Source organism: Schistocerca cancellata, chromosome 12, assembly GCF_023864275.1.
Source record: "Schistocerca cancellata isolate TAMUIC-IGC-003103 chromosome 12, iqSchCanc2.1, whole genome shotgun sequence".
Classification (NCBI taxonomy): Eukaryota; Metazoa; Arthropoda; class Insecta; order Orthoptera; family Acrididae; genus Schistocerca; species Schistocerca cancellata.
Window position 1 is genome coordinate 134,510,914 of NC_064637.1, and position 25,014 is coordinate 134,535,927.

The following is a 25,014-nucleotide window of genomic DNA, read 5'->3' on the forward strand; positions in this document are numbered from 1 at the left end:
CTTTAAATAATCGCTAATAAATACTGAAAATACGACACTCGATCTTTTAACATATCAATCTCAATCTGACTTTCTTCAAATCGAGTGCGTGGAACCGGGACGTTTAACACGATGGTCGACAATGTTTGCTCAATGCCTTGACTTATAATGTCTGAACTGAACGATCTCTTTAAGTAGGGTCTTTCATTCGCACACGGTTCAACAATTCTTCTTTCTTCCGCGATACTATTGTCGACTTCCATTCATGTTGTGCCCCGGTTTCTTTCGCACAGCGAGATATGGACGTAGAAAGGAAGTCTGCGCTTGTATGTGATGGAGGTTGCTGAGTTACATCTTTGGTGGTGACAGGCGTGTTTGTTGTCAGTGAGAGGTTTACGTGTTTGACTGATTGGATGTAAACGAAAATGGTGAGTCGATGCTTAATTGTCATTTAATTTTGTTGACTTACAACACACATGAAACGTAGAGCTGACCTGGTTTGCCTATAAAGATTACCAGTTTATAATAAATTCTACCAGATGTTATGAATGTGATATGTGTATTTTGAATTGTATTCTGAATTTTCTGTTACTTTTTCATATTAAGGACCAGAACATCCCAATTGACATTCATACGAACAAACTGTTGGACTGGATGGTAAGCAGACGACACGTGAATCGCGACTGGCAGAACCATGTTTTGACTGTAAGAGAAAGAATAAACAACGCTATTCAAGACATGCCTGTTCATGATGGAATTGCGAAACTTCTTTCAGGATCCTGTAAGTGAAACAACTTACCCCACAATCACAGCATGAGTTCATGTATGTTGGTAACGATCATGGCTGGCATGGCATTTTTTCACGGCTATATCGTGCCTTTTCTATATTGTTTAATATGAATAATCCCAGGCATCAGACGGGGCCCGGTTATTTGTTTGTGATTTATTTGGACCTTCTAACAACTTCTACATTTCGTGTTGCAGACATTTAACATGTCATGTCCAATGAATTATGGATACAATTAATGCCTGACTGACGCTAAATATGTACCTGAATAACATACAATACTTCACTTGTATGTTAATATCAGCCAGTAGTGTGGTGCTGATCACGGTACATCTACATCTACATAGATACTCTGCAAGCCACTTGATGGTGCGTAGTGGAGGGGACTAGCAGTCATTTCCTTTCTTGTTCCACTCGAAAATAGAGCAAGGGAAATATATATGCCTCTGTTACGAGCCCTAATTTCTTACGTTCGTAGCTCTTACCCCTAGTGTATGTTGGCGGCATTAAAATCATTTGGCCGTCAGCTTCAGATGCTGGTTCTCTAAATTTTCTCAATAGTGTCCCTCGAAAAGAACGTCACCTTCTGTTCAGGGAGTCCCATCTGTGTTTCCGAAGCATCTCCGTAACACTTACATGTTGTTCAAACCTACCAATAGCAGCCCGCCTCTGAATTGCTGCAATGTCTGTTCAGTCCGACCTGGTACACATCCCAAACACTCGAGCAGTACTCAAGAATTGGTTGCACTAGCATTCTATAAGTGGTCGGTCTCCTTTAAGAGTGGTTAAAATTCTCCCAATAAACTGAACTTGACCATTTGCTTTCCCTATCACAGTTCTCACATGCTCATTCCATTTAATGTTGCTTTGCAGTGTTATCCACAGGTATTTAAATGACTTGACTGTGTCATGCAGGACACTAGTAATACTATATCTGAATGTCGCAGGCTTGTTCTTCATATTCATCTGCATTAACTTACATTTTTCCACATTTAGAGATAGCTGCCATTCACACTAGAAATTCTGTTTAAATCGTTTTGTATCTTCCTACAGTTACTCAACTTCGACACCTTACCGTACACTGCAATATCATCGGCAAACAACCACAGATTGCTGCCCACCCTGTCTTCAAAATCACTTATGTATTAAGAGAACACCAGCGGTTCTATCACACTTCCGTGAGGCACTCCTGATTATACCTTTGTCTCTGATGAACACTCGCTGTTGAGTACAACATACTCGGTTCTACAAGTGTTGCCCAGACAGTGCACCACTTTTTTTTTCTTCTCAGCCTTAAGTAATGCTACGAATGCGAAAGGTTATGTATGCATTATTTGAAGTCTCCTGAGTGAGCGCGCCAAGTTTCTTTCACTTCCGACAGATAACATAGCTGCAGGACAGTTTCAAAATAGCATCTGTAGGTGACATATGTTACAAGCAATGTGCCGCCATTGAATTTCTCACTGCAGAGAAACGCCTGTGCAAAGCATCGAGAAGTACAGTTAGTCACTGGGTGCTGAGGGTGAAGTCATCAGAAGGCAGTTCGGCAGAGCTCCATCGTTTGCAGTGGTTGAGGAGACCATCCGTGGCTGCCACACCTGACATGTTGCAGCAAGCTGATGTTGTCATGCCACTGTCATGTTATTAAAGAATGCCATTCATGGGAGACATTTTGAGAATGGTGTGGAGGTGATTCATTTGGTGAAGCACTGGCTCCGCCACCAGGACAATGACTGGTACCGACAGGGCGTACATGTTCTTGTTTTGCACTGGAGGAAGGCCATAGAATGAGATGGAGATGACATGGAAAAATACGGTGCATAATTCTCATTACGTTCAGTAAAGAATTGTTGAAGAAAAAAAATGTGGTGCATTACTTTCTGGGCAACCCTCGTATCTCTTCAGAAGTCTTTGACCACTCGCATATCTGTGAATCTGTTCCATATGCTTGTACCTTCATTAACAGCCTGCAAAGGGCACTGTGTCAAATGTCTTCCGGAAATGGAAAAATATGTCGTATGCCTGTTACCCTCCATCCACAGTTCACAGTATGTATGTGAGAAAAGGGCAAGCTGAATTTCGCATGAGCAATACTTTCCAAAGCCATGCTGATTTGTGGGCTTAAGCTTCCCAGTATCAAGAAAGATTATTAAATTTGAACTGAGAATATGTTCAAGGATTGTGCAGCAAACCGAATTTGGGGATATTAATCTGTAATTTTGCAGGTCTATTCTTTTACCCTTCCTATGCATTGGAGTCACCTGCAGTTGTTTTCCAGTACATGTTGTAATACTTTTACTGAGACAAAAAGGGGAAAAGACTGAATAAACCAGAGGGATAAAAGGCAACATGACAAGATACAGAAGAAAAATGGTGTACAGAATGACAACTAAATATGGCAGTAGAAAGCAGTCATGAAAGAGCAGAAACCTTTCACAGTGTGAGTTAAAATAATAAGAGAAACTGTGAACTACAGAGAAGAAGATAGAAAGAAATGGGCTACTCATCATTGTTGTTTAGTCACATGAGGCATGCTGCTATCAGGAGGCATTGGCCAACTTTACAATACATTCAACCTGGCTTTAAGGACATGATTATGAACATAAGATCATATAATGAGATCACTGCAATCCAGGAACAATAATTCAGTCTCAAATAGTGTGCTGTCTGTATCTTTGAAAATGCTTCAGGATTATGATTTCGTCAAGTATGCTCTAGTGTAATAGTATAATTTTATGAACATTTTCCGAAACTCCCTGGTATGGTTTCTGAATGAATAGGTAGATAACTGTGATAGCTGTTATAACATTTGTTGCCCTTCACCCATGTCACAACTCTGTTATGTTGTGTGATGTCACTGAGGCATTATTGAACTTTTCCCTAGAGAGAACCTTTTTTTTTCCCAGAGCTGGTATTTGTTGTTGGCCTGTCAGTGAGTTATTTAACCTTGGTAGTTGCAGGCTGCTTGTGTTTTTGGTTTTGGAACTGCTAGTTCATAATTCGAAATTTATTCATTTGTGGGATTTGATTTTTTGTGTATGTCATTTGTTCATGGGTATGGATCTGACTGTTATATTTAATAGTCATGTGGTGTTAGTGACTGTGATGGACGAGGATATGGCTGCAATTATAAAATTTTTACATTGTATGGTCTTAACTGCGGAATATGTTAGGTGTCACCAGTGTGGTGAAATGATGAAACTGCTTCTCAAACCAGGGATCTGTATAAGTGGAGCTGCCATTGTGATAATGCTTGGAGGTTCATTAGTAGGCCTATCTGATTTGAGCAATCGAGACTTGCCATGCAGGATGTAGTTTTGTACATACCATTGGTGTTATTGTTCTTCTATTTGGTTTTTTGTGTGTGAGACAAGTGAGAGTGATAGGTGTGTCTTGGATTAGTATTCCTTTTGCTGTGAGGTGTGTACTGAGCTTTTTAATTTTAGGAGATCTTTGAGAGGCCCTAGGTAGGTTGTAAAAATTGATGAATTACAGTTTGGGAAGCTAAGGGTGGGAGGAATGATTGTCCTTTGGGGAACTATTGTTTCTTGGGGTGCGTGCTCTGATGGTTTGTAGGATGGTAGGGATACAGACTGTAGTTGACTTGGTATAAGTTGATTCCTGTTTACAGTAACTCACTGAAGAAAGGAAGTAGTTTGCAGAAATCATGTTTGGCGAGTTCTTGAGTAATGCTCATCAATGTTGGGGTGACTGTGAAGTAGACTTAATAAAGGAGGCAGAGGAGATACTAAGACAAACAGAATGTTTCATTAAGCTCCTATTGGTTTGTTTAGTAAGTGTGAGAGCATTACAGAGATGCTCCTAAATACACAATCCAAAAATGCCATTGCGCATCTTGGAGAGATTTACTGTCCAGATTTTGATAGCATACATTTCTCAAAGAGTCAATCAATGTGTTATGTCTTCCCACATCTATATTTCAAAATGGCCTTTGGTGTGATACTCCGAGAAATTAGATCTTGGTGGAGGGTCTGTAGCAGTCGTAGCTCCCTGCATTTTTCATGAGTTGCTAAGGAAAAGGGGAAATGATAGTGATATGTAAAGCACCCACTGCCACATGCTGTGAGATGATGATGTAGAGTGTAGATGTGTTGGAACCTGTAACATTTGCAGGGTGACAATTTTTCTATAAAACTGGGAATTCTGAGAGAATTACATTTTACTTGGAAAAACTGGGGAAATCTCAGAGAATTCTGTATTTTTAATGCAGCATTGTAATTTAATTACACTGTGCTTTATAAATTTTTAAATACTTAATATTTCTGAGTGTGGTAGTTATATGAGTATTATTTCACATAAACTAGTGATGTTTAAAAACTGTTTTTAAACTGGTGGTCATTGACTAGTATGTCTTAGCCATAAGGAAAGAAAAGGCGTTGTTGTAATGTAAGACACCCCCCCCCCCCACTGCCCACCCTCCCCCCAAACAACCAAACAAATGTTATATCATGGAAATAGTTGTACTTCTTCTTATTGTGTATATTGGATTTCAGTGACTGGTTTTAAGTCAGGCATTGTGATCGTATAATGGGTCAAGGCAGATGAATTATATCTGTAGGTTCAATATTTCCCTGATTTAGGTTTTTCGTGGTTTCCCTAAATCGTCTCAGGTGGATGTTGGAGTAAGTCCTTGGCCAGTTCCTTTCCTGAATGAAGTGGCTGAATGGCATTATTGGCCGGCAGGTGCCATGTGACACAACTTTGGTGACTTGCACATTCTTGTGATGAAGATGATGTGAAATGATTAGGGCACTATAAAGACCCACTCCTTGAAAAAAGAAAATCCCTGACCCAGTAGAGAATCAAACCTGAAACTTCACTGTATATACAGGATGTTACAAAAAGGTATGGCCAAACTTTCAGGAAACATTCCTCACACACAAAGAAAGAAAATATGTTATGTGGACATGTGTCCAGAAACGCTTACTTTCCATGTTAGAGCTCATTTTATTACTTCTCTTCAAACCACATTAATCATGGAATGGAAACACACAGCATCAGAATGTACCAGCGTGACTTCAAACACTTTGTTACAGGAAATGTTCAAAATGTCCTCCGTTAGCGAGGATACATGCATCCACCCTCCGTCGCATTTAATCCCTGATGCGCTGATGCAGCCCTGGAGAATGGCGTATTGTATCACAGCCGTCCACAATACGAGCACGAAGAGTCTCTACATTTGGTACCGGGGTTGCGTAGACAAGAGCTTTCAAATGCCCCCATAAATGAAATTCAAGAGGGTTGAGGTCAGGAGAGTGTGGATGCCATGGAATTGGTCCGCCTCTACCAATCCATCAGTCACTGAATCTGTTGTTGAGAAGCGTACAAACACTTTGACTGGAATGTGCAGGAGCTCCATCGTGCATGAACCACATATTGTGTCGTAGTTGTAAAGGCACATGTTCTAGCAGTACAGGTAGAGTATCCTGCATGAAATCATGATAATGTGCTCCATTGAGCGTAGGTGGAAGAACAAACTAAAATGAGCTCTAACATGGAAATTAAGTGTTTCCGGACACATGTCCACATAACATCTTTTCTTTATTTGTGTGTGAGGAATGTTTCCTGGAAGTTTGGCCGTACCTTTTTGTAACACCCTGTATGTACTGTACTGTCTATATACATCTTGATGTATGAGACAGTGCTCATAAAACAAAATTCACCAAGGACATGAATACCAGCCATGCAATCCTGCTTTGTATAGTCACTGTGTTACTCTGGCACAGTATTCCTACTATGTGTACATATAGCTATTCCTTCATATAGCCCTAGCTTTATTTGGGCTTTGGTCTGTGATGTCTTTGGGTTCATAATTAATCAGCCTAAAGTTCACATTCAGTGTGAATGAAAATTCTGTGAAATCAATTTTACCTTTCCAGATCTTCTGAAACTTCTTTGTTGAGTCCATTTCTATCTTCACAATATCACTTTCATGGATAAAGTGCCCACATACCACTTTTCTGAAACCACCATGCCTGTGTTCCTACAGTTGGCTTTTGATTACATATCCCCCATTTCTTTCTAAATTTGATTAATATGTAGTGAATAATCTTGACTGTATGATTATTTTAATAATCCTTTCTCTTGTCTGAGTGCTTTTGGCATTTGGGGGCTGATTAGCTTCTAAATGGGTATTTTGCATTGTAGCAAGGCTGGAACTGAAGATGAGCACTTCGTAATTTGAAACCAGTAATATATGAATAGACTTTGCAGTCCCAATTTGCTAAATAAGAATGTTTCTTTATATAATGGTCACATTTATGAAATTAAAATAACTTTTGTAAATATGTAGACCTTACAGTTTTGATCCTTTCCAGTTGTGAAATATGTGTTTCTGTTCAGACATAAATTACTTCCACTGTAAGAAGATCGTGGAGATACTGAAGGAGACAGAGGCCGACAGCCGCAATTTCTTTGGATCGTACGGCTCGAAGCGCATGAAGGACTGGCAAGAAGTTCTGCGCCTGTACGAGAAGGACAATGTATACCTCGCAGATGCTGCCCAGATGCTGATACGTAACGTCACCTATGAAGTTCCAGGCTTGAAGAAGCAGATTGCCAAATGCGGAGAGTTGCAGGAGGTATGTTGCGAGTAACATATTGCTTAAAACTATGCATCTGGGAAAAGTACTGTGAAAATAAATGGGAAAGGTGAGGTTTTAGGGAGAGAGATGGTTGCAGGTACACTTCATTTCAAAGCACCCATCACACAGGTTGGGAAATTAGTATACAGATCTGTTTATCATATACAGAAGTTGTTTCAGACTAAGAGGACTGTTCATAAATTATAATCTGGTTGGCTTTTGTGGTTTGAATTGGAGCTTTTGGATGTCAAGTTGCATCAGTCAGCTCTTTGTTGTTCATCAGTGTGAATGCAAGAATTGAAATGAGTCACGTTATTGCATCTTCTGCAAGTTGTGAGGTACATTTTTGTTCTAACTAGGAGCACAAGGAAACATACGGCCGCAAAAGAGATACAATTTACTGGGTCACAGAGTGACATCAGAAAGAATACAACATGCCTTGAACACATTTAAATGAGGACCAGGAAGTCCGTGCATGCCCTTATAAAGACACTACCCTTGACAGGAGTTACTAGTGTAGTGCTGGATGTGCCCGATGGAAATGGTGATTGTGGTGGGTGACCAGACTGTCCCTGGCGGCCACCTCAGGCAGTTGCGGGTGCATGCTATGCTTGCTGTAATGGCCAAACTTGTGTCCACCGTGAGCAGTGAGTCTGATGAGGGCATTCCTGCTGCTCGCAGATCCTGTGGGACTGGTAGACGAGACCACCAGCGAGGTGAGAACCATTTGGATGTCAGAATCCGTGATGAGGGCCAACTGCACAGGCAGTGATAATGGTATGCTGAAGAGGATATGTTCTGCTGATGGAGGTCTAGCTTCAATCCCTGCTGATGGTGGTGTCTGCTCGGTGCAGTGGGAGATGCTGGCACTGGTCACAGGAAACAAAGCTGCTATTTTTTTGCTTGCTCATCTATCCATTTCCTTTTATCTCGACGTAGCAATGTTTTCACTTTTTTGTTTGCCTCCATGTATTCTTTATGCGCTTCGCTCTTCTGCGCTCTTGTCTTACAAAAATTTAACTTAAGTTTTAGTTCTTTCCTGTGGCTGATTTCATTCCTTCCTTTGATGTGCCTTAAATCCTAGGATTTTTTCTCCCACATCTAAATAACAGTTCTTGATTTTTTGCCAGCACGTTTCAATTCCCTCTTCCACAAAGTTTTCTTCAGTGAGGACCTGGAATCTGTTTTGTAGTTCAAGGGCAAATGTTTCTTTGATCTTTTGGTCTTTTAATCTTGCCACCTCTATTTTCTTGCACCTATGATTGAGCTTGGTTCTATTTGCCACTATCTTCAGTCTGAATTCCGGCAAAACTAGGTGGTGGTCACTTCCAACGTCTGCCCCTCTTCTATTTCTGACATCTAACAGAGAGTGTCGGAACTTGCGGCTTATGACTATGTGGTCTATTTGATTTTCGGTAACGTGGTCTGGAGAAACCCATGTTATCTTATGGCAGTTACGATGTGGAAACAATGTGCCTCCAATGACTAGGTCATGTTGAGCGCATGTATCTATCAACAGTTCACCATTTACATTCCTGATCCCCATGCCATGCACGCCCATGATATGTTCAAGCCCTTCATTTTCTGAACCAACTTTTGCGTTCAAGTCACCCATTAAAATTTTTATGTCCCTAGCATTTATCTGTCTAAGAACTCCGTTAAGCTCTGTATAAAAAGCATCTTTTAATTCTCCTTTAGCTATTTCAGTAGGTGCATAGCATTGAATTACAGTGACATATCGCACATTTGTTTTAAAGCGTGCGGTTATTATCCATTCTGAGACTGGTTTCCACTCCAGTAAGCTCTTCTTGCTGCTTTTAGATAGTAAGAGCCCTACACCATTCTTGTGCATCGCGTCCTCACCGGTCTGACCCGCATACAGCAACACTCCACCATTTTGTGTTTGGAATTCCCCAGATTCTGGCCACCTTACTTCACTTAGTCCCAATATATCTAGTCGATAGTTCTCTATCTCTTTTTCAACTTGTCTTAGCCTTCCTGCCTCTCTCAACGTCCTTACATTCCAAAAACCGATACGGGTTTTCCTTTTCAGGCCAAAGGTCATATCCTTAAGATCCATCCGGCTGTTTCTCCTTTTAGTTTCTGTGATATGTGTTTTTTGGTGGTGCGGGTTATCAGCCCACAGCCCCCGAGTGTCCTGGTGGGGCTGCCACCTCATGGCCTGGACACCTGCCAAGGTTTTATTTCAGGGCCTTACCCCTTAGATAGCTTGTCTTCACCACGACTACAGAATGCTATCCATCCCTTCGCAGTAGGGCCTATGTGCATCAATGTTGTTCTGGTTTCCAAGGATCTTCCGCTGTCCCCATTAGGGGACTGTGTCTGCTGCCACACAATCACAAGGAGGAAAAGGAAATGGAGGGAATGTATAGGATGGGACAGAACAGAGTAGGATAGGACAGGACACTAGACGGGACGTTGTGAGACACACTTTGTCTGGATCCTCTATGGAGACCTGTCCGGCTTGGGAGGCCCTGCCGGTAGTTGCACCACCGCCGGCATAGCCCTCCACTTCATTGGATCACACAATGTCTCCTGAGGGGGAAAGCTGCTATAGATGCTGACAAAGCCCTGGCTGCCAGTATACGTCTGCACAACGAGGTCTGCTCGATCCCTGGAGTGACCAGGACCGACAGAGAATGAGGCTTTGGGCACACAGCCTGAGAAGGAGACTCTGCACCCAGCCTGGGATGCTATTGGATCTAACGGTGTGCCACAAGTCGATCCTCGTGCGAACTGTGAAGACACTGCAACTACGCTGGCTGGCTCAGAATGCATTGAGGGCACTGTCGAAACCCACTGGCCTAGACTGGCGTGCCAGGTTTGAATGCCAACAAAACTGGCATGTCTGGGGGTTGCTTGCCCAGAAGCAACAGGTTGAGCTGTGTCTGCAGCTGGTGGCCATGCAGGAGCTTAATAGGTATCATTCTGTAAGAGTTTTAAAAAATGAGGCGTCTCCTCAACTGGGAAATCTTCTAGGGACTTGTGCTGTATCTTAAACAAACACTTTTCAACTGTGTGCTGTGATGTGGTATATCTATTGTGGGTACAAAAGTTCTTGAAAGATTGTGCCACAAACTGAGAACCATAGTCTGAAACCAGGGTGCAATGCAAGCCTTCTATGGAGCATAACTTTGGCAGGGCCTTGACAGTTGCATCTGCTGTTGCAGGCATACAATGAATGATACAAGGAAAGAGAGAAAAAGCATCAGTTACGAAAAGGGCAAGTGAAACCAATGTGGATTCTTTCCCAAGCTTTTGTAGGAGACGGCCATGGCAAACTGACATTGTGCATTGCTGCCTGCCCACTCCTACACTTCCAGCAGGCTGCAACAAGGCATTCCGCCACTCTATTGGTACCCAGCCAAAACACGGGGCCAACAGTTATGTGCGAAACAGCCCCATTGACCCTGATGTAACATGTGGAGGATATCCCACTACAGAGCCACTGGAAGCACAATGTGGGGAGTAAGCCCTTCCATTGACAGGAGGGAGAGGCTATGCCACGATGCATAAAAATTCCAAAGGTGTCTGATGACCGATATTATTGGCTTTCATTTTTTACGCGTGATTTTTTACTCTTTTATATTTTTTATTAAGCTCGCTATTATATTTTTTGGATTTATTTGGGTCCGCAGAACTTTACCACAGCAGACTGTTTGACAACCCATGTTTTATCAGGCGTGTGACCTGCCAAAGCACCAGATCTGCCACTACAACCGAGGCAATAAGCTAACAGGTCATGGGGAAGCCATCCACCTTGTGTCTTGCTCCCATATCCAGTTGAAAACAAAGCAGTTCCTCTCGGATGAATCGTGAGTCAGGGACCAGGGGGAACTAGAACAGAGCACCCACATTCAGATGTTGTGAAGCAGTGGATCATTTTACTGGGGCAAGAATGCAGGCCATTGCTGAAGATGAGGGGCTTTGTCTGGTAAAGACCATGAGTGGCTAAACAGGGAAACCGAGGGCTTATGGCTGGTAATTAAATGAAATTTTGCACTGCACAAGAATGCATGATTTTTTTAAGGGATAGGCGATATCAAAAACTGCTTTTTCCACCTAAGAATAATGTTGCTGAGCTGATTGTTTTTGACGCAAAGGCAAAAGGCTGTTCAGAACCGTCTGAACTGTGATGGGCCAAGACTGCTCCCACCCCGTACTTGGATGTGTCCATTGCCAGGACCAGAACACGTTTAACAGCTGAGGGCCCAGAGATTTATGCATACTCTTACGAAGACACAATCCACACTTGTGTGTCGCCGGTGTACTGCTGTGCGCGTGCGGCAGAGCTGGTGATGGCAGTCACTGATTGTGCTACCCCTGGCAGCCCCCTCCTGCAGTTTCGGGCATGCTGTTTGAATGTGCTGTATTGTCTGACTTATGTCTGCTGTGATCGGTGGGTGTAGTAATCGGTGGGTTACTACAGTTCTATCGCTTGCTGCTCGCCACAAAGCTACATCGTCAATTGTGTCAAGCGTATGGGAGTGGGTTACGACTGATGATTTTGTTAGGGAGTGGTGCAGAAGATTAAAGGCTGGCCACATGGCTGTGTATGATGAAAGCGGTTGGGGATGACATTCAGATGTGACTGGTGAACCTGTGCAACATGTTAACAAAATTGCGCATGCGAGATGTCTGTTCATAATTTTCTAACTTAATGAAGATATGCCTTTGATAACAAGGACAATACTAGAATGAGATTTTCACTCTGCAGCGGAGTGTGCGCTGATATGAAACTTCCTGGCAGATTAAAACTGTGTGCCCGACCGAGACTCGAACTCAGGACCCTTGCCTTTCGCGGGCAAGTGCTCTACCAACTGAGCTACCGAAGCACGACTCACGGCCGGTACTCACAGCTTTACTTCTGCCAGTATCTCGTCTCCTACCTTCCAAACTTTACAGAAGCTCTCCTGCGAACCTTGCAGAACTAGCACTCCTGAAAGAAAGGATAAAGCGGAGACATGGCTTAGCCACAGCCTGGGGGATGTTTCCAGAATGAGATTTTCACTCTGCAGCGGAGTGTGCGCTGATATGAAACTTCCTGGCAGATTAAAACTGTGTGCCTGACCGAGACTCGAACTCGGGACCTTGGAACATTCTGGAAACATCCCCCAGGCTGTGGCTAAGCCATGTCTCCGCTATATCCTTTCTTTCAGGAGTGCTAGTTCTGCAAGGTTCGCAGGAGAGCTTCTGTAAAGTTTGGAAGGTAGGAGACGAGATACTGGCAGAAGTAAAGCTGTGAGTACCGGCCGTGAGTCGTGCTTCGGTAGCTCAGTTGGTAGAGCACTTGCCCGCGAAAGGCAAAGGTCCCGAGTTCGAGTCTCGGTCGGGCACACAGTTTTAATCTGCCAGGAAGTTTCAAGGACAATACTGTTTATCATCATGAAGGAGAGATAAGGATACTGTAAGTTTTGTGTGTAGTGGTCAACAAAATATGTCTAACTGACGTTCAGAAAATGGAAAGAATGTGTTCGATCGTGAAATTTCTTCAGCACTACCAGAAGAGGGGGAGAATTTCTGAACAGAATCATGACTGGATTAAGGCATAGGTGCAGAATGTGTACTCTGAAACTAAGCGACAGTCCAGATGGTGGATACACAGCCATTCTCCCGTTAAGCCCAAAAAATGTAAGGAGATGTTGTCAAATTGCAAAATAATAGTTCTAGTTTCTTGGAGTTTCAAAGGAATTTTGACAACAGATTTTACAAGAGTAAACTCCAAAGATCAAGCCAAAACGATGGTGTAGGATGATTGCTCAAGCAATCATTGTCCTTCACAATAATGGATGAGCCCATGCTGCTAATCAGATTAAGGAAAAATTCAAGACTGTCTGAGAGATTTTTCAGCATCTTCCCTATACTTCATTCTTAGCACCGAGCCACTTTCATCTCTTCCACAAGATGAAGGCCTGGCTGGCAGCTCGACACTCCGTGACTGACAGTGAGCTTGAGGATGATTTCAACAAGTGACTGAAGCAGCAGGTGCCTCCATTCATTGATAAAGGAGCTAGGCCGTGGTATGACAAATGTTTGAATATATGAGGGAACTATGTGGAGGAGTAATGTCAACATGTAAGCACAGATTGTTTATAAAAATGGGTTATATGCTCATTTTTCTTCTTCAAAAGCCAGTTGCAGGTTGCAAAACTTGCACTGAAGCCTGTATGCTTTTTCAGAAAAATTGTTGTGGTGTAGCCACATGGGAGTGAATGGCTTCAGGAATGTCTCTCACACCTGAATTCTCTGTTCCCCAGCATCGAATTCACTGTTGTTGTGGAAGAGAGTGGCAAACTCCCCTGTTTGGATGTCATAGTCGAGCGCAATGTGGAAAAGACTGTGAGACACGGTGTGCACTGGAAACCTGCCCAAACTAATATTTCTATCCCCTTAGTTCCACCTGCCACCATCCTCCACAGCGTAAGGCTGTGCTTTGTACAATGGTCTACAGGACTCGTGCAATATTGGACAAAGAAGGCCTGCCAAGGGAGTTTGACCAAATTAAGGATGTAGCCAAGAAGAGCAGATATGGTGGGAGACAAACCTGACATGCTTTCAGGCAGAAGACAGATGCAGAGAATAGAAAAAGAGGAGGAGGATAAGACAGTGGTGTGTCTGCTGTACGCTGACACAGTATCGAACAGAACTGGCAGAACCTTGATCATTTTCTTCATGTGGGATACCACAGTTGTATATTTGTTAAGACATTTTGAAGTTTTCCATCTTGGTTGTTTTTGACAGGTATTCATATTATTAAATCTTGCACAAGGCCAATTTAGACCACAGACAATTTTCAAGTGTAGTAGGTGTCAGTGTATGTGATTATAAAACGATGGAATAGCTGATCAGGAGCTGGTGTTGAACAACAGAAGTGAGTGCATTATAGTGTCGTATAACATGGCGTTTGTTATGAAGATGTAAGCTGCCGGTTTTAATTCGACTCTTGCACCTTATTGGTTGCTTTCTGGTTGGTTATTCCTCTGTTTTAGACTCAGACAATTATACTGTATATAGGTGCCTACTATGATTGAAAATGGCCTATAAGGCTGAAATTGGCCAATTATGCAAGTGAATACTAATCAAAAACAGCCAAGGAGAAAACTTCAAAATGTCTTCTAATAAAATGATAGAATCTTGGCTTGATGTAACATTAAATGCATTTTCTGACCACCTCTGACAATGTGCGCTATTAGGACGATGAAAAATGACTTGATACTCCATAAAGTGGGTGTTGTGCAAATGTGATAATGCCTATATTTGGCAGACAGTGCAGACTGTCGAAGAAAGATGGCAGGAGCACAGGAGTTTAGCAAAATCTGTGCTTGTAGAACACTGAATAGCTACAGGGACTGAATGAAATATAATCTACATCTGCATCTACATCTACATACATACTCCGCAATCCACCATACGGTGTGTGGCGGAGGGTACCTCGTACCACAACTAGCATCTTCTCTCCCTGTTTCACTCCCAAACAGAATGAGGGAAAAATGACTGCCTATATGCCTCTGTACGAGCCCTAATCTCTCTTATCTTATCTTTGTGGTCTTTCCGCGAAACGTAAGTTGGCGGCAGTAAAATTGTACTGCAGTCAGCCTCAAATGCTGGTTCTCTAAATTTCCTCAGTAGCAATTCACGGAAAGAATGCCTCCTTTCCTCTAGAGATGCCCACCCAAGTTCCTGAAGCATTTCCGTAACACTCGTGTGATGATCAAATGTACCAGTAACAAATCTAGTGGCCCACCTCTGAATTGCTTCTATGTCCTCCCTCAATCCGACATGATACGGATCCCAAATGCTCGAGCAGTACTCAAGAATAGGTCATATTAGTGCTTTATAAGCGGTCTCCTTTACAGATGAACCACATCTTCCCAAAATTCTACCAATGGACCGAAGACGACTATCCGCCTTCCCCACAACTGCCATTACATGCTTGTACCACTTCATGTCGCTCTGCAATGTTACGCCCAAATATTTAATTGACGTGACTGTGTCAAGCGCTACACTACTAGTGGAGTATTCAAACATTACAGGGTTCTTTTTCCTATTCATCTGCATTAATTCACATTTATCTATATTTAGAGTTAGCTGCCATTCTTTACACCAATCACAAATCCTGTCCAAGTCATCTTGTATCCTCCTACAGTCACTCAACGATGACACCTTCCCGTACACCACAGCATCATGAGCAAACAGCTGCACATTGCTATCCACCCTATCCAAAAGATCATTTATGTAGACAGAAAACAACAGCGGACCTACCACCCTTCCCTGGGGCACTCCAGATGATACCCTCACCTCCGATGAACACTCACCATCGAGGACAACGTACTGGGTTCTACTACTTAAGAAGTATTCGAGCCACTCACATACTTGGGAACCAATCCCATATGCTCGTACCTTAGTTAGGAGTCTGCAGTGGGGCACCGAGTCAAACGCTTTCCGGAAGTCAAGGAATATGGCATCCGTCTGATACCCTTCATCCATGGTTCGCAAGATATCATGTGAAAAAAGGGCAAGTTGTGTTTCGCAGGAGCAATGCTTTCTAAATCCGCGCTGATGCGTGGTCAGCAACTTCTCTGTCTCAAGAAAATTCATTATATTCTAACTGAGAATATGTTCGAGAATCCTGCAACAAACCGATGTTAAGGATATTGGTCTGTAATTTGGAGGATCCATCCTTCTACTCTTCTTATATACAGGCGTCACCTGCACTTTTTTCCAGTCGCTCGGGACTTTACGTTGGGCAAGAGATTCGTGATAAATGCAAGCTAAGTAAGGAGCCAATGCAGTAGAGTACTCTCTGTACATCCGAATTGGAATCCCATCAGGACCTGGCGATTTATTTATTTTCAACCCATTCACCCAAAGAGGAGTGCTCAGAGAGTCTTCATTATTTTTGGGTTGCATTCTAAAGAAGGGTGATCAATAGGGACAGTGGCTTCACTTTCAGTAAAGCATTGGATTCAACACTTAGCTGTCTGAAGTCACAGTGTCAGCTGTGGGTGACTTCCGGGCCTGGCAGGGGCAGTGTAAACACAGGTGAGCTGGAGTTTGTGCTCAGAGTTCGACCATTGCTGTTCTCCCAACACTCTACCCAACACAGTGTGCAGATGCGTAATGAGGGAAGGGGAGTGATAAGAATATAAAGGTGGCAGGACGTAGAAAAGATCCTCATTCTACAGGAAACATCATGTATCATAAACAACTGCTCCTAGCTGATGTTTCATAAACAACTGCACCTAGCTGGACATCTGAGAGCAACACAAACAGTAACTTGTTAGTTCATAGTTTATTAGATCTATTATTTGTTTTGTTCTTGTGTTTGTGTAAATGAAGTAGTAGTCGAAACACAATTTTAATATAACAGTAGATCGGTCACAGTAGAAAAGGAATGGTCCAATTTTTCAGGAATGTGACAAGAAGGAAGCGGAATACATTAAGGCGGAGGGATCCGTGCGTTCGGAGCTTGCCGCGCAGTGCCGGCAGCTGGGCATTTCTGCTCCCGAGGCGAAGTCCGGGTCGGGCGACGCCAAGACGTGGAAGGCGACGCTCCGCTCCGAGCTGGTGGAGAGATTGTCGGAGTTGCCACGCGCCAACGCCCAGCTGGCTGCGAAGGCCGCTGCGCTGAAGGAGGCCGTCACCTTCTACAATGAGTTTGTCAGCTTTGTGGCACCGGGCTGCAGTGAGAGGCTGCAGCTGCTCAAACACATTATAGGCAAGGCTTCATCAACATATTTATACTTCCCCGGCATGTTGCATTTAAAATAATGACCTTCAACAGGGCCAAATTAGCAACTAGTTAGTTTATGCACCTACCCTCATATAACAAAAAAATTATATCAGATTGTCTCATTCCACATCATTACGATGCATCATTCACATGATCAATGGGGAATGTGAACTTGCTTACATAGTACCCTTTTTTTCACTTTGGAGTGTACGATGACAGTCTTCTATATATATGATGTGACTTACCAAACGAAAGCGCTGGCAGGTTGATAGACACACAAACACAAACATACACACAAAATGCAAGCTTTCGCAACCAACGGTTGCTTCATCAGGAAAGAGGGAAGGAGAGGGAAAGACGAAAGGATCTGGGTTTTAAGGGGGAGGGTAAGGAGTCATTCCAATCCCGGGGTAAGTCTTTCCGCTCTCGGGATTGGAATGACTCCTTACCCTCTCCCTTAAAACCCAGATCCTTTCGTCTTTCCCTCTCCTTCCCTCTTTCCTGATGAAGCAACCGTTGGTTGCGAAAGCTTGAATTTTGTGTGTATGTTTGTGTGTCTATCAACCTGCCAGCACCTTCGTTTGGTAAGTCACAAACTGCTGACTCATTTGTACACTGAGGTGACAAAAGTCATGGGATAGTGATATGCACATATACAGATGGTATAGTATCATAGACACGAGGTATGAAAGGGCAGTGCATTGGCAGAGCTGGTATTTGTACGCAGGTGATTCATTTGAAATGATTTTTGATGTGGCTTTGGCCACACGATGGGAATTCACTGACTGTGAACATGGGATGGTAATTGGTACTAGATGCATGGGACATTCCATTTTGGAAATCATTAGGGAATTCAGTATTTCGAGATCCACAGTGTCATGAGCATGCCAAGAATACCAAATTTCAGGCATTACCTCCCATCATGGGCAATGCAATGGCTGACAGCCTTCACTCAGTGGAAGTTTTCCATGCAGGCCTCTCGCAGGGAATCAGTTGTCCTCTGCCGGCTCCGCATTGGCCGTGCTTGGGCGACCCACGGTTACCTCCTGCGCCGTGAAGACCCGCCCGAGTGCCAGTGTTGTGCCCGGTTAACAGTGGCCGATATTCTGGTGCACTGTCCCACTCTGACTGCCCAGCAACAAAATCTTGGGTTAGCGGACTCGTTGCCGCTAATTTTATGTGACAGAGCCTCATCAGTTGATTTAGTTGTATGTTTTATTTGTAAGGGTGAGTTTTATAATTTGATCTAAGTTTCAGCGCATGTCCTTTGTCCTTCCTGTGTCTTTAACCTTAGTGCTTCTAGGTTGGAGGTTTTAATGTGTTGCGGAGTGGCTGGCTTCTCCTTTTTTATTCTCAAGGTCAGCCAGGCTTGGTAATTTGCTTTTTTGTTTTAATCTTTTCATCCCGTTTCTTGCATTTCTGTGGCTTTCTTGTCCCCGAATGTCCATTTACATGTTTGTTGCCCTTCATCATTCTTGTGATTTTTCCTTTCATTTCATTTTGAGCTGTCAGTCTCTCTTTATTCTCACACTTGCGGCATTGTTTTATTTGGGACAAGGGACTGATGACCTCGTAGTTTGGTCCCTTTCCCCACTCTTTTAATCCAACCAACCACCTTCACTCAGCAACCGAGAGCAGCTACCTTTGCACAGAGTTGTCAGTGATAAGAGACAAGCAACACTGTGTGAAATAAGTCTATAAATCAATATGGGATGTACAATGAACACATCCACTAGGACAGTGTGGTGAAATTTGGCACGAATGGGATACGGCAGCAGACGATCGATGCGAGAGCCTTCGCTGACAGCGTGACATCACTTGCAGTGCCTCTCCTGGGCTTTTGGCCATATTGGTTGCAGTGGTAAGAGCTAATAGTAGGGTTCGTTCGACTGTGTGCAGACCCCAGGAAGGGATGGACCAGAGTTGTCGATAAGGCACTGTACAAGCTGGTGGTGGCTCCATGATGGTATGGGCTCTGTTTACACAGAACCAATCATTGACAGGAAATTGTTACATTGGGCTACTTGGAGACCATTCATGGACTTCATCTTCCCAAACGATGGAATTTTTATGGATGACAGTGCACCATGTCGTCTGGCCACAGTTGTTCGCGATTGGTTTGAAGAACATTCTGGACAATTTGAGCGAATCATTCGGCCACCTAGACTGCCCAACATGAATCCCATAGAACATTTATGGGACATAATCAAGAGGTCAGTGCACAACATCCTGCACCAGCAACATGTTAGCAATCGTGGATGGCTATAGAGGAAGCATGGGTCAGTATTTCTGCAGGGGACTTCCAACAACTTGTTGAATCCATGCCTTGTTGAGTTGCTGCACTGCAACAGGCAGGAGCAGGTCCGATACGATATTAGGAGGTAGTCCATGACTTTTGTCACCTCAATGTATTACCTCTTTCGTACACACATCCACAGATTGGTAATCTCACCAGACAAACTATTAGTCACCACCACCACCACCACCACCACCACCACCACCACCACCACCATCGGTTTTCCACTGTTGCCCAAGTTTATAAGCACTCTCCACCTTGCAGTTGTTCATGTGCGAGTTTTCTCTCAGGGCTCTGTACTAGATGACTCCTCTTGCACCTATATAACCCTTCACTTGGTCTTCCTACTGGTCTACTGCTGATCATGTCTGTATGTATGTAATTGTTTTGATACCCGTCCCGTATCCATTTGTTGGACATGGTTAAACTGTCTGAAACAAGCCCTTGTAATTTTGTTTTTTCTCAATGATGTGTACACTCCAGCTGAGTTCCATATTTTTTTCAGCTCCACAGCCCGTATTATCTGAATCCTTCCCTCAAACATCAGTTTTCCTGAGCTACATTGATGGGAGTTATCCTTGCAACACATGCTTCACCATTGTAATCATCCTGGCTTCACTGTCCCCACAAGCTGTACCCAACAGTTTCCTCTTTCTGTGTTGTGTCAGCCCCTCTTAGTTCATGCCTCCACACCATCTCTATTGTGTGGCACACCTCACTCCCCCGTGCCACATGCTTAGCCCATGCACCTGCCACCCCTCCCTCCTGTATTCCCAGTCTACACATCTGCTGCCTCCCTTTGAGCTGCTAGCTGTGTGTGTGTGTGTGTGTGTGTGTGTGTGTGTGTGTGTGTGTTTCAGTTTCATTGAGTGGGACACTTTACAATGGTCCATTTGTAATTTGTAAACAAAATTATAGAATTAAGCACTAGTAAGTGTGAATTACAGCTCTGTCTGGGATTTAAAAGCTTTTCAGAAAGGTCTTGGCTCAGGTTCAACAAAATGTGTACTGGCTGCTATTGAAAAACAGTATGTCAGTTCAAACTAGTGGTTCCTCCTCATACTGAAGAATATATGTCGGTGCCACAGCTTCCCTCAGTCTTCATCAAGATTGTGAAAAAATCAAAATTAGAAAATAAGTAATATAAGGAAATTCTATGTCACCAGACATGTTCTCAGCAATCATGAAATAATTTTTCAGATACTTAAACTGGTATAATGAAGGAATATGTGTTGTGGAACATATCCGAACCATCTTCATTTTGCTGATGACATTGTACTGCTTGGCTCTAGTTTAGAAATTATTTTAATAGCAAGTGGAAGAACTGAACATAGCACATTTGAAAACATGCTTCAAAATGAGTTACAGTAAGACTAAAATACAGTAGTGTTTGTAAAGTTTGTACCTTTGGATAGGCGAAAAATTAGAAGTCCCAAATTTTACACTTTTATTAGTCCATTTCTTTATACAATATGTGCATGTTGACACATTTTCTCATATTGTTCTTAGTTTAGTACTCAAAAAAGTTTTCCACCACTGCAGTCACCTCATAATTACTGATTAAATGCCATCTACACTGTGGCTCCTTCAGTTTTAAAAAGAGTGCCAGATTCAGTGAATATTGCAGATATGGTAAGGTTTCATAACCAGTGAATGAACAGGAAGCTATAGTTTCCTGCAAGTGGCAATGTGAAACAGGCTGTCAGTGTAAAACAGCTGCTAACTTGGTCAAGAAAGACAGAGGATAAAACTTCAGCAAGTTGTCAAATCCAACACTGATCATGCTAAAATGTATCTGATTGCCTATTTAAGTTGCTTTTGGACAAGGCACACTGTTATCAAGGCATCAGTATTACAGATTTAAACACATTGGTTAGTATCCTGTCTGAAGGTGGTGTTCCATAGAAATATTGTGAAGTCCCAGCAGCATGAAGCAGTGTAAAACCCAAGAATCTTGGCAAGATCTACTACATTGGGAGAGCCATTGACAGCACATTCTATTATTTTTCCGAACTATAACCATATACAATTCCCTTTAGTACCATGGAAGCTACTCCCTGATGTCTTAACACATGTCGTATCATCCTGTGTATCTTTTCCTTGTTAGTTTCAATATTCCTTTCTTTGTCAAATCTGCGGAGAACCTCCTCATTCCTTACATTATCAGTCCACCCAGTTTTCAACATTCTTCTGTAGAACCACATCTCAAACCCTTTGATTCTCTTCTTTTACATTTTTCCCACAGTCCATGGTTCACTGCCATCCATTGCTGTGCTCCAAACGTACATTCTCAGAAATTCCTTCCTCAAGTTAAGGCCTGTATTTGACACTAGGCTACATCTTTTGTCCAGGATTGCCCTCTTTGCTTGTGTTTTTTATGTCCTCCTCATTTCATCCATCATATGTTATTTTGTTTCTAATGTAGCAGAATTCCTTAACTACTTCTACTCCTCATTACTTTTCTCATTCTCCAGTTTCCTCTGAAATTTATATTCTGTGCTCATTAGACTGTCCATTCCATTCAGCAAGTCCCGTGATTCAGCAATGTCTTCAGTGGTGTTATCATTTATATCCTTTCAACGTGAATTTTAATCCCACTCTTGAACCTTACTTTAATTTCCATCAGTGCTTCTTCAAGATATAGATCGAACAACAGGGGTAAAAGGCTACATCCTTGTCTTAATTGGTGTCAACTGAGCACTTCGTTCTTGGTTTTCCATTCATGTTGTTCCCTTTTGGTTATTGCACATATTGTATACTACCCATCTTTCCGTATAACTCAGAATTTTGAGCATCTTGCAGAATTGTACATTGTTGAATGCATTTTTCAGGTTGATAAGTACTTTGAACATGTTGTGGTTTTTTCTTAATTTCTGCTTTCTTTATCAGTTGTAGTTTCAGAACTGTCTCTCTAGTGCCTTTACATTTCGGAAACACAAACTGATTGTCATCTAACAGAGCCTCGGTTTTCTTTTCCATTCTACTTTATATTATTCTTGTCAGTGGCTTGGATGCATGAGCTGTTAATCTTGATTGTGTGACAGTTGTAAATTTTTTGAAAGTCTGACAGTGTGCCCCCAATCTCATAGATTCTATACACCAACTTGAATAGTTGCTTGTTGCTGCTTCCCCCGATGGTTTTATAAATTCTGAATGAATGTTGTCTACCCCTTCTGACCTTATTTAATCACAAGTCATCCAAATCTCTGTTAAACTCCGACTGCTAATACTCTATCCCCTATGTCTTCCATATTAACTCCCATTTCTTCTTCTAATGCACCGTCAGACAAGTTCTCCCCTTCCTAGAGGCCTTCGCTGTACGTTTTCCATTCATCCACTCTCTCCTCCATATTTAACAATGGAATTACCATTGCACTCTTAATGTCATCACCCTTGCATGTAATTTCACCGAAGATTGGTTTGACTTTTCTATACGCTGAATCAGTTCTTCCAATGTCGATTCCATTTTTGATTTCTCCTCATTTTCCCTGTAGCCATTTCACGTTTCCTGCACTTCCTATTTCTTTCATTCCTAGGTGTCTTATACTGCTGTATTCCTGTCTTTCCCTGGACATTTTTGTATTTATGCAGAGAACTGGAAAACAGTATGCTGCTTGGTATTTTATATTAGTACGAGGGTCACTCCAAAAGGAATGCACACTATTTTTGTAAAAATACAGTTTTCATTCTGCATGTGTGAAAGTTTTACAGTGTGTGGATACATCCTTCTCGCTTGTTTTCAAACTTGGTTCAACCTGTTCCCGTGAGTGGCACCGTCACAGCATGTCCTCAAGATGGCTGCTACACTTGACGTTCATCAGCAGCATCGTGCTGTCATAGAATTCCTGTGGTGTGAAAACAAGACAGTGGGAAACATCCATAAGAGGTTGAAAATGGTGTATGGAGATGCTGCTATCAATCACAGTTCAGTTAGTCGGTGGGCGAGCAGGTTACATGATGAAAGCGGGCACGACAATATTGAGGATTGTCCTCACATTGGCAGGCCTCGTACTGCACACACTCCAGACAATGTGCAGAGAGTTAACGAATTGGTGACTGCTGACAGATGCATCACAGTGAACGAATTGTTATGCTATGTTGGGATAGGGGAAGGAAATGGTTGCAGAATACTGAAAGTGTTGCCGTTAAAAAAGGTTTGTGCCAGGTGGGTTCCTAGGATGTTGACAGTGGCTCACAAAGAAACAAGAAAAACGGTATGCAGCGAACTTTTGGAACAGTACAAGAATGGTGGAGATGAATTTCTTGGAAAAATTGTGACAGGTGATGAAACATGGCTCCATCATTTTTCACCAGAGACGAAGAGGCAATCAGTGGAGTGGCATGCTGCAAATTCACCCAAGAAAAAAAAATTCAAAACCACACCTTCTGCTGGAAAAGTTATGGCTACGGTGTTTTTCGATTCCAAAGGACTCTTGCTTGTGGACATCGTGCCAAGTGGAACCACTATAAATTCTGATGCATATGTGATGACACTGAAGAAATTTCAAGCTTGACTGAGTCGTGTTTGACCACATCAGCAAAAGCAGGATGTTTTGCTGTTGCACGACAATGCACAGCCACATGTCAGTCAAAAAACCATGGAAGTGATCACAAAACTCGGATGGACAACACTGAAACACCCACCTTACAGTCCTGACCTGGCTGCATGTGACTATCGTGTCTTTGGGAAACTGATAGACTCTCTTCGTGGAACAAGGTTTTAAGATGACTCCCTTGTGCACGCTGCCAAACAGTGGCTCCAACAGGTTGGTCCAGAATTTTACTGTGCGGGTATACAAGCACTGGTTCCAAGATGGTGTAAGGCAGTTGAGAGGAATGGAAATTATGTGGAGAAATGGAAATATTGTTCCTAAAGGATGTATCTACATACTGTAAAACTTTCAAACATGTAGAATAAAAGATGGATTTAAAAAAAAAATAGTGTGCATTTCTTTTGGAGTGACCCTCGTATATAGGCTTATTTTGGCTTTATTGCCTTCATCAGTACATGTCGTAACATAAATGGACATATGTCAGCTTTGAGTAACCCATTATTGCTGTCTGTAGTTGTTGGTTGTAATATGATTTTGAGCAACATTTTAAAGTTATTCAATAATTTGCTGTTGAATTATATTGTAACACGTTTTTTACTATCTGATAGTTGTAGAAATTCAGTTTTGACAGCTAGATGCTGAAAATAATATTACAACCAACAACAACAACAGACAGCAATAATGGTTAACTCAAAGTTGACATATTCCATCTACAGCATTAGGACATGTACTGATGAAGACAATAAAGCTGAAATACCAAAATAAAATATCAGGCACCATATTGTTTTCCAATTTGCTGCATAATGTCCTACTTGACATAACATATGCTGCAGGTCCCACAATAAAGAAGGTTTTTGTATTTCTTTCTTTTGTCGATAAGCTGAAGTATTTCTTCTGTTCTGCACAGTTTATTTGCAGTTGCCTTCCATGCAACGTGTTTGCCTGTCCAATGTGTGTGACTGTCCGTTTTAGAGACAGCTACTCCTCCTTATGGAACTGGCTCTTGTGGTATTCATTATCACAGTATCTACAGCCTTAAA

The 25,014-nt window shown here is 42.5% G+C and overlaps 1 protein-coding gene across 1 annotated transcript in view; it reads left to right on the forward strand.

Moving 5' to 3' along the window:
* The first annotated feature begins 253 nt into the window (after positions 1-253).
* LOC126109723 (CDK5 regulatory subunit-associated protein 3) overlaps positions 254-25,014 on the forward strand; it is a 73,140-nt gene continuing 48,379 nt past the window's right edge. Inside the window, exons 1-4 of the mRNA XM_049914777.1 lie at positions 254-407; positions 586-760; positions 7,130-7,368; positions 16,804-17,110. Coding sequence (XP_049770734.1) covers positions 405-407; positions 586-760; positions 7,130-7,368; positions 16,804-17,110 — 724 coding nt within the window. The 5' untranslated portion in view covers positions 254-404. The remainder of the gene's footprint in view (positions 408-585; positions 761-7,129; positions 7,369-16,803; positions 17,111-25,014) is intronic.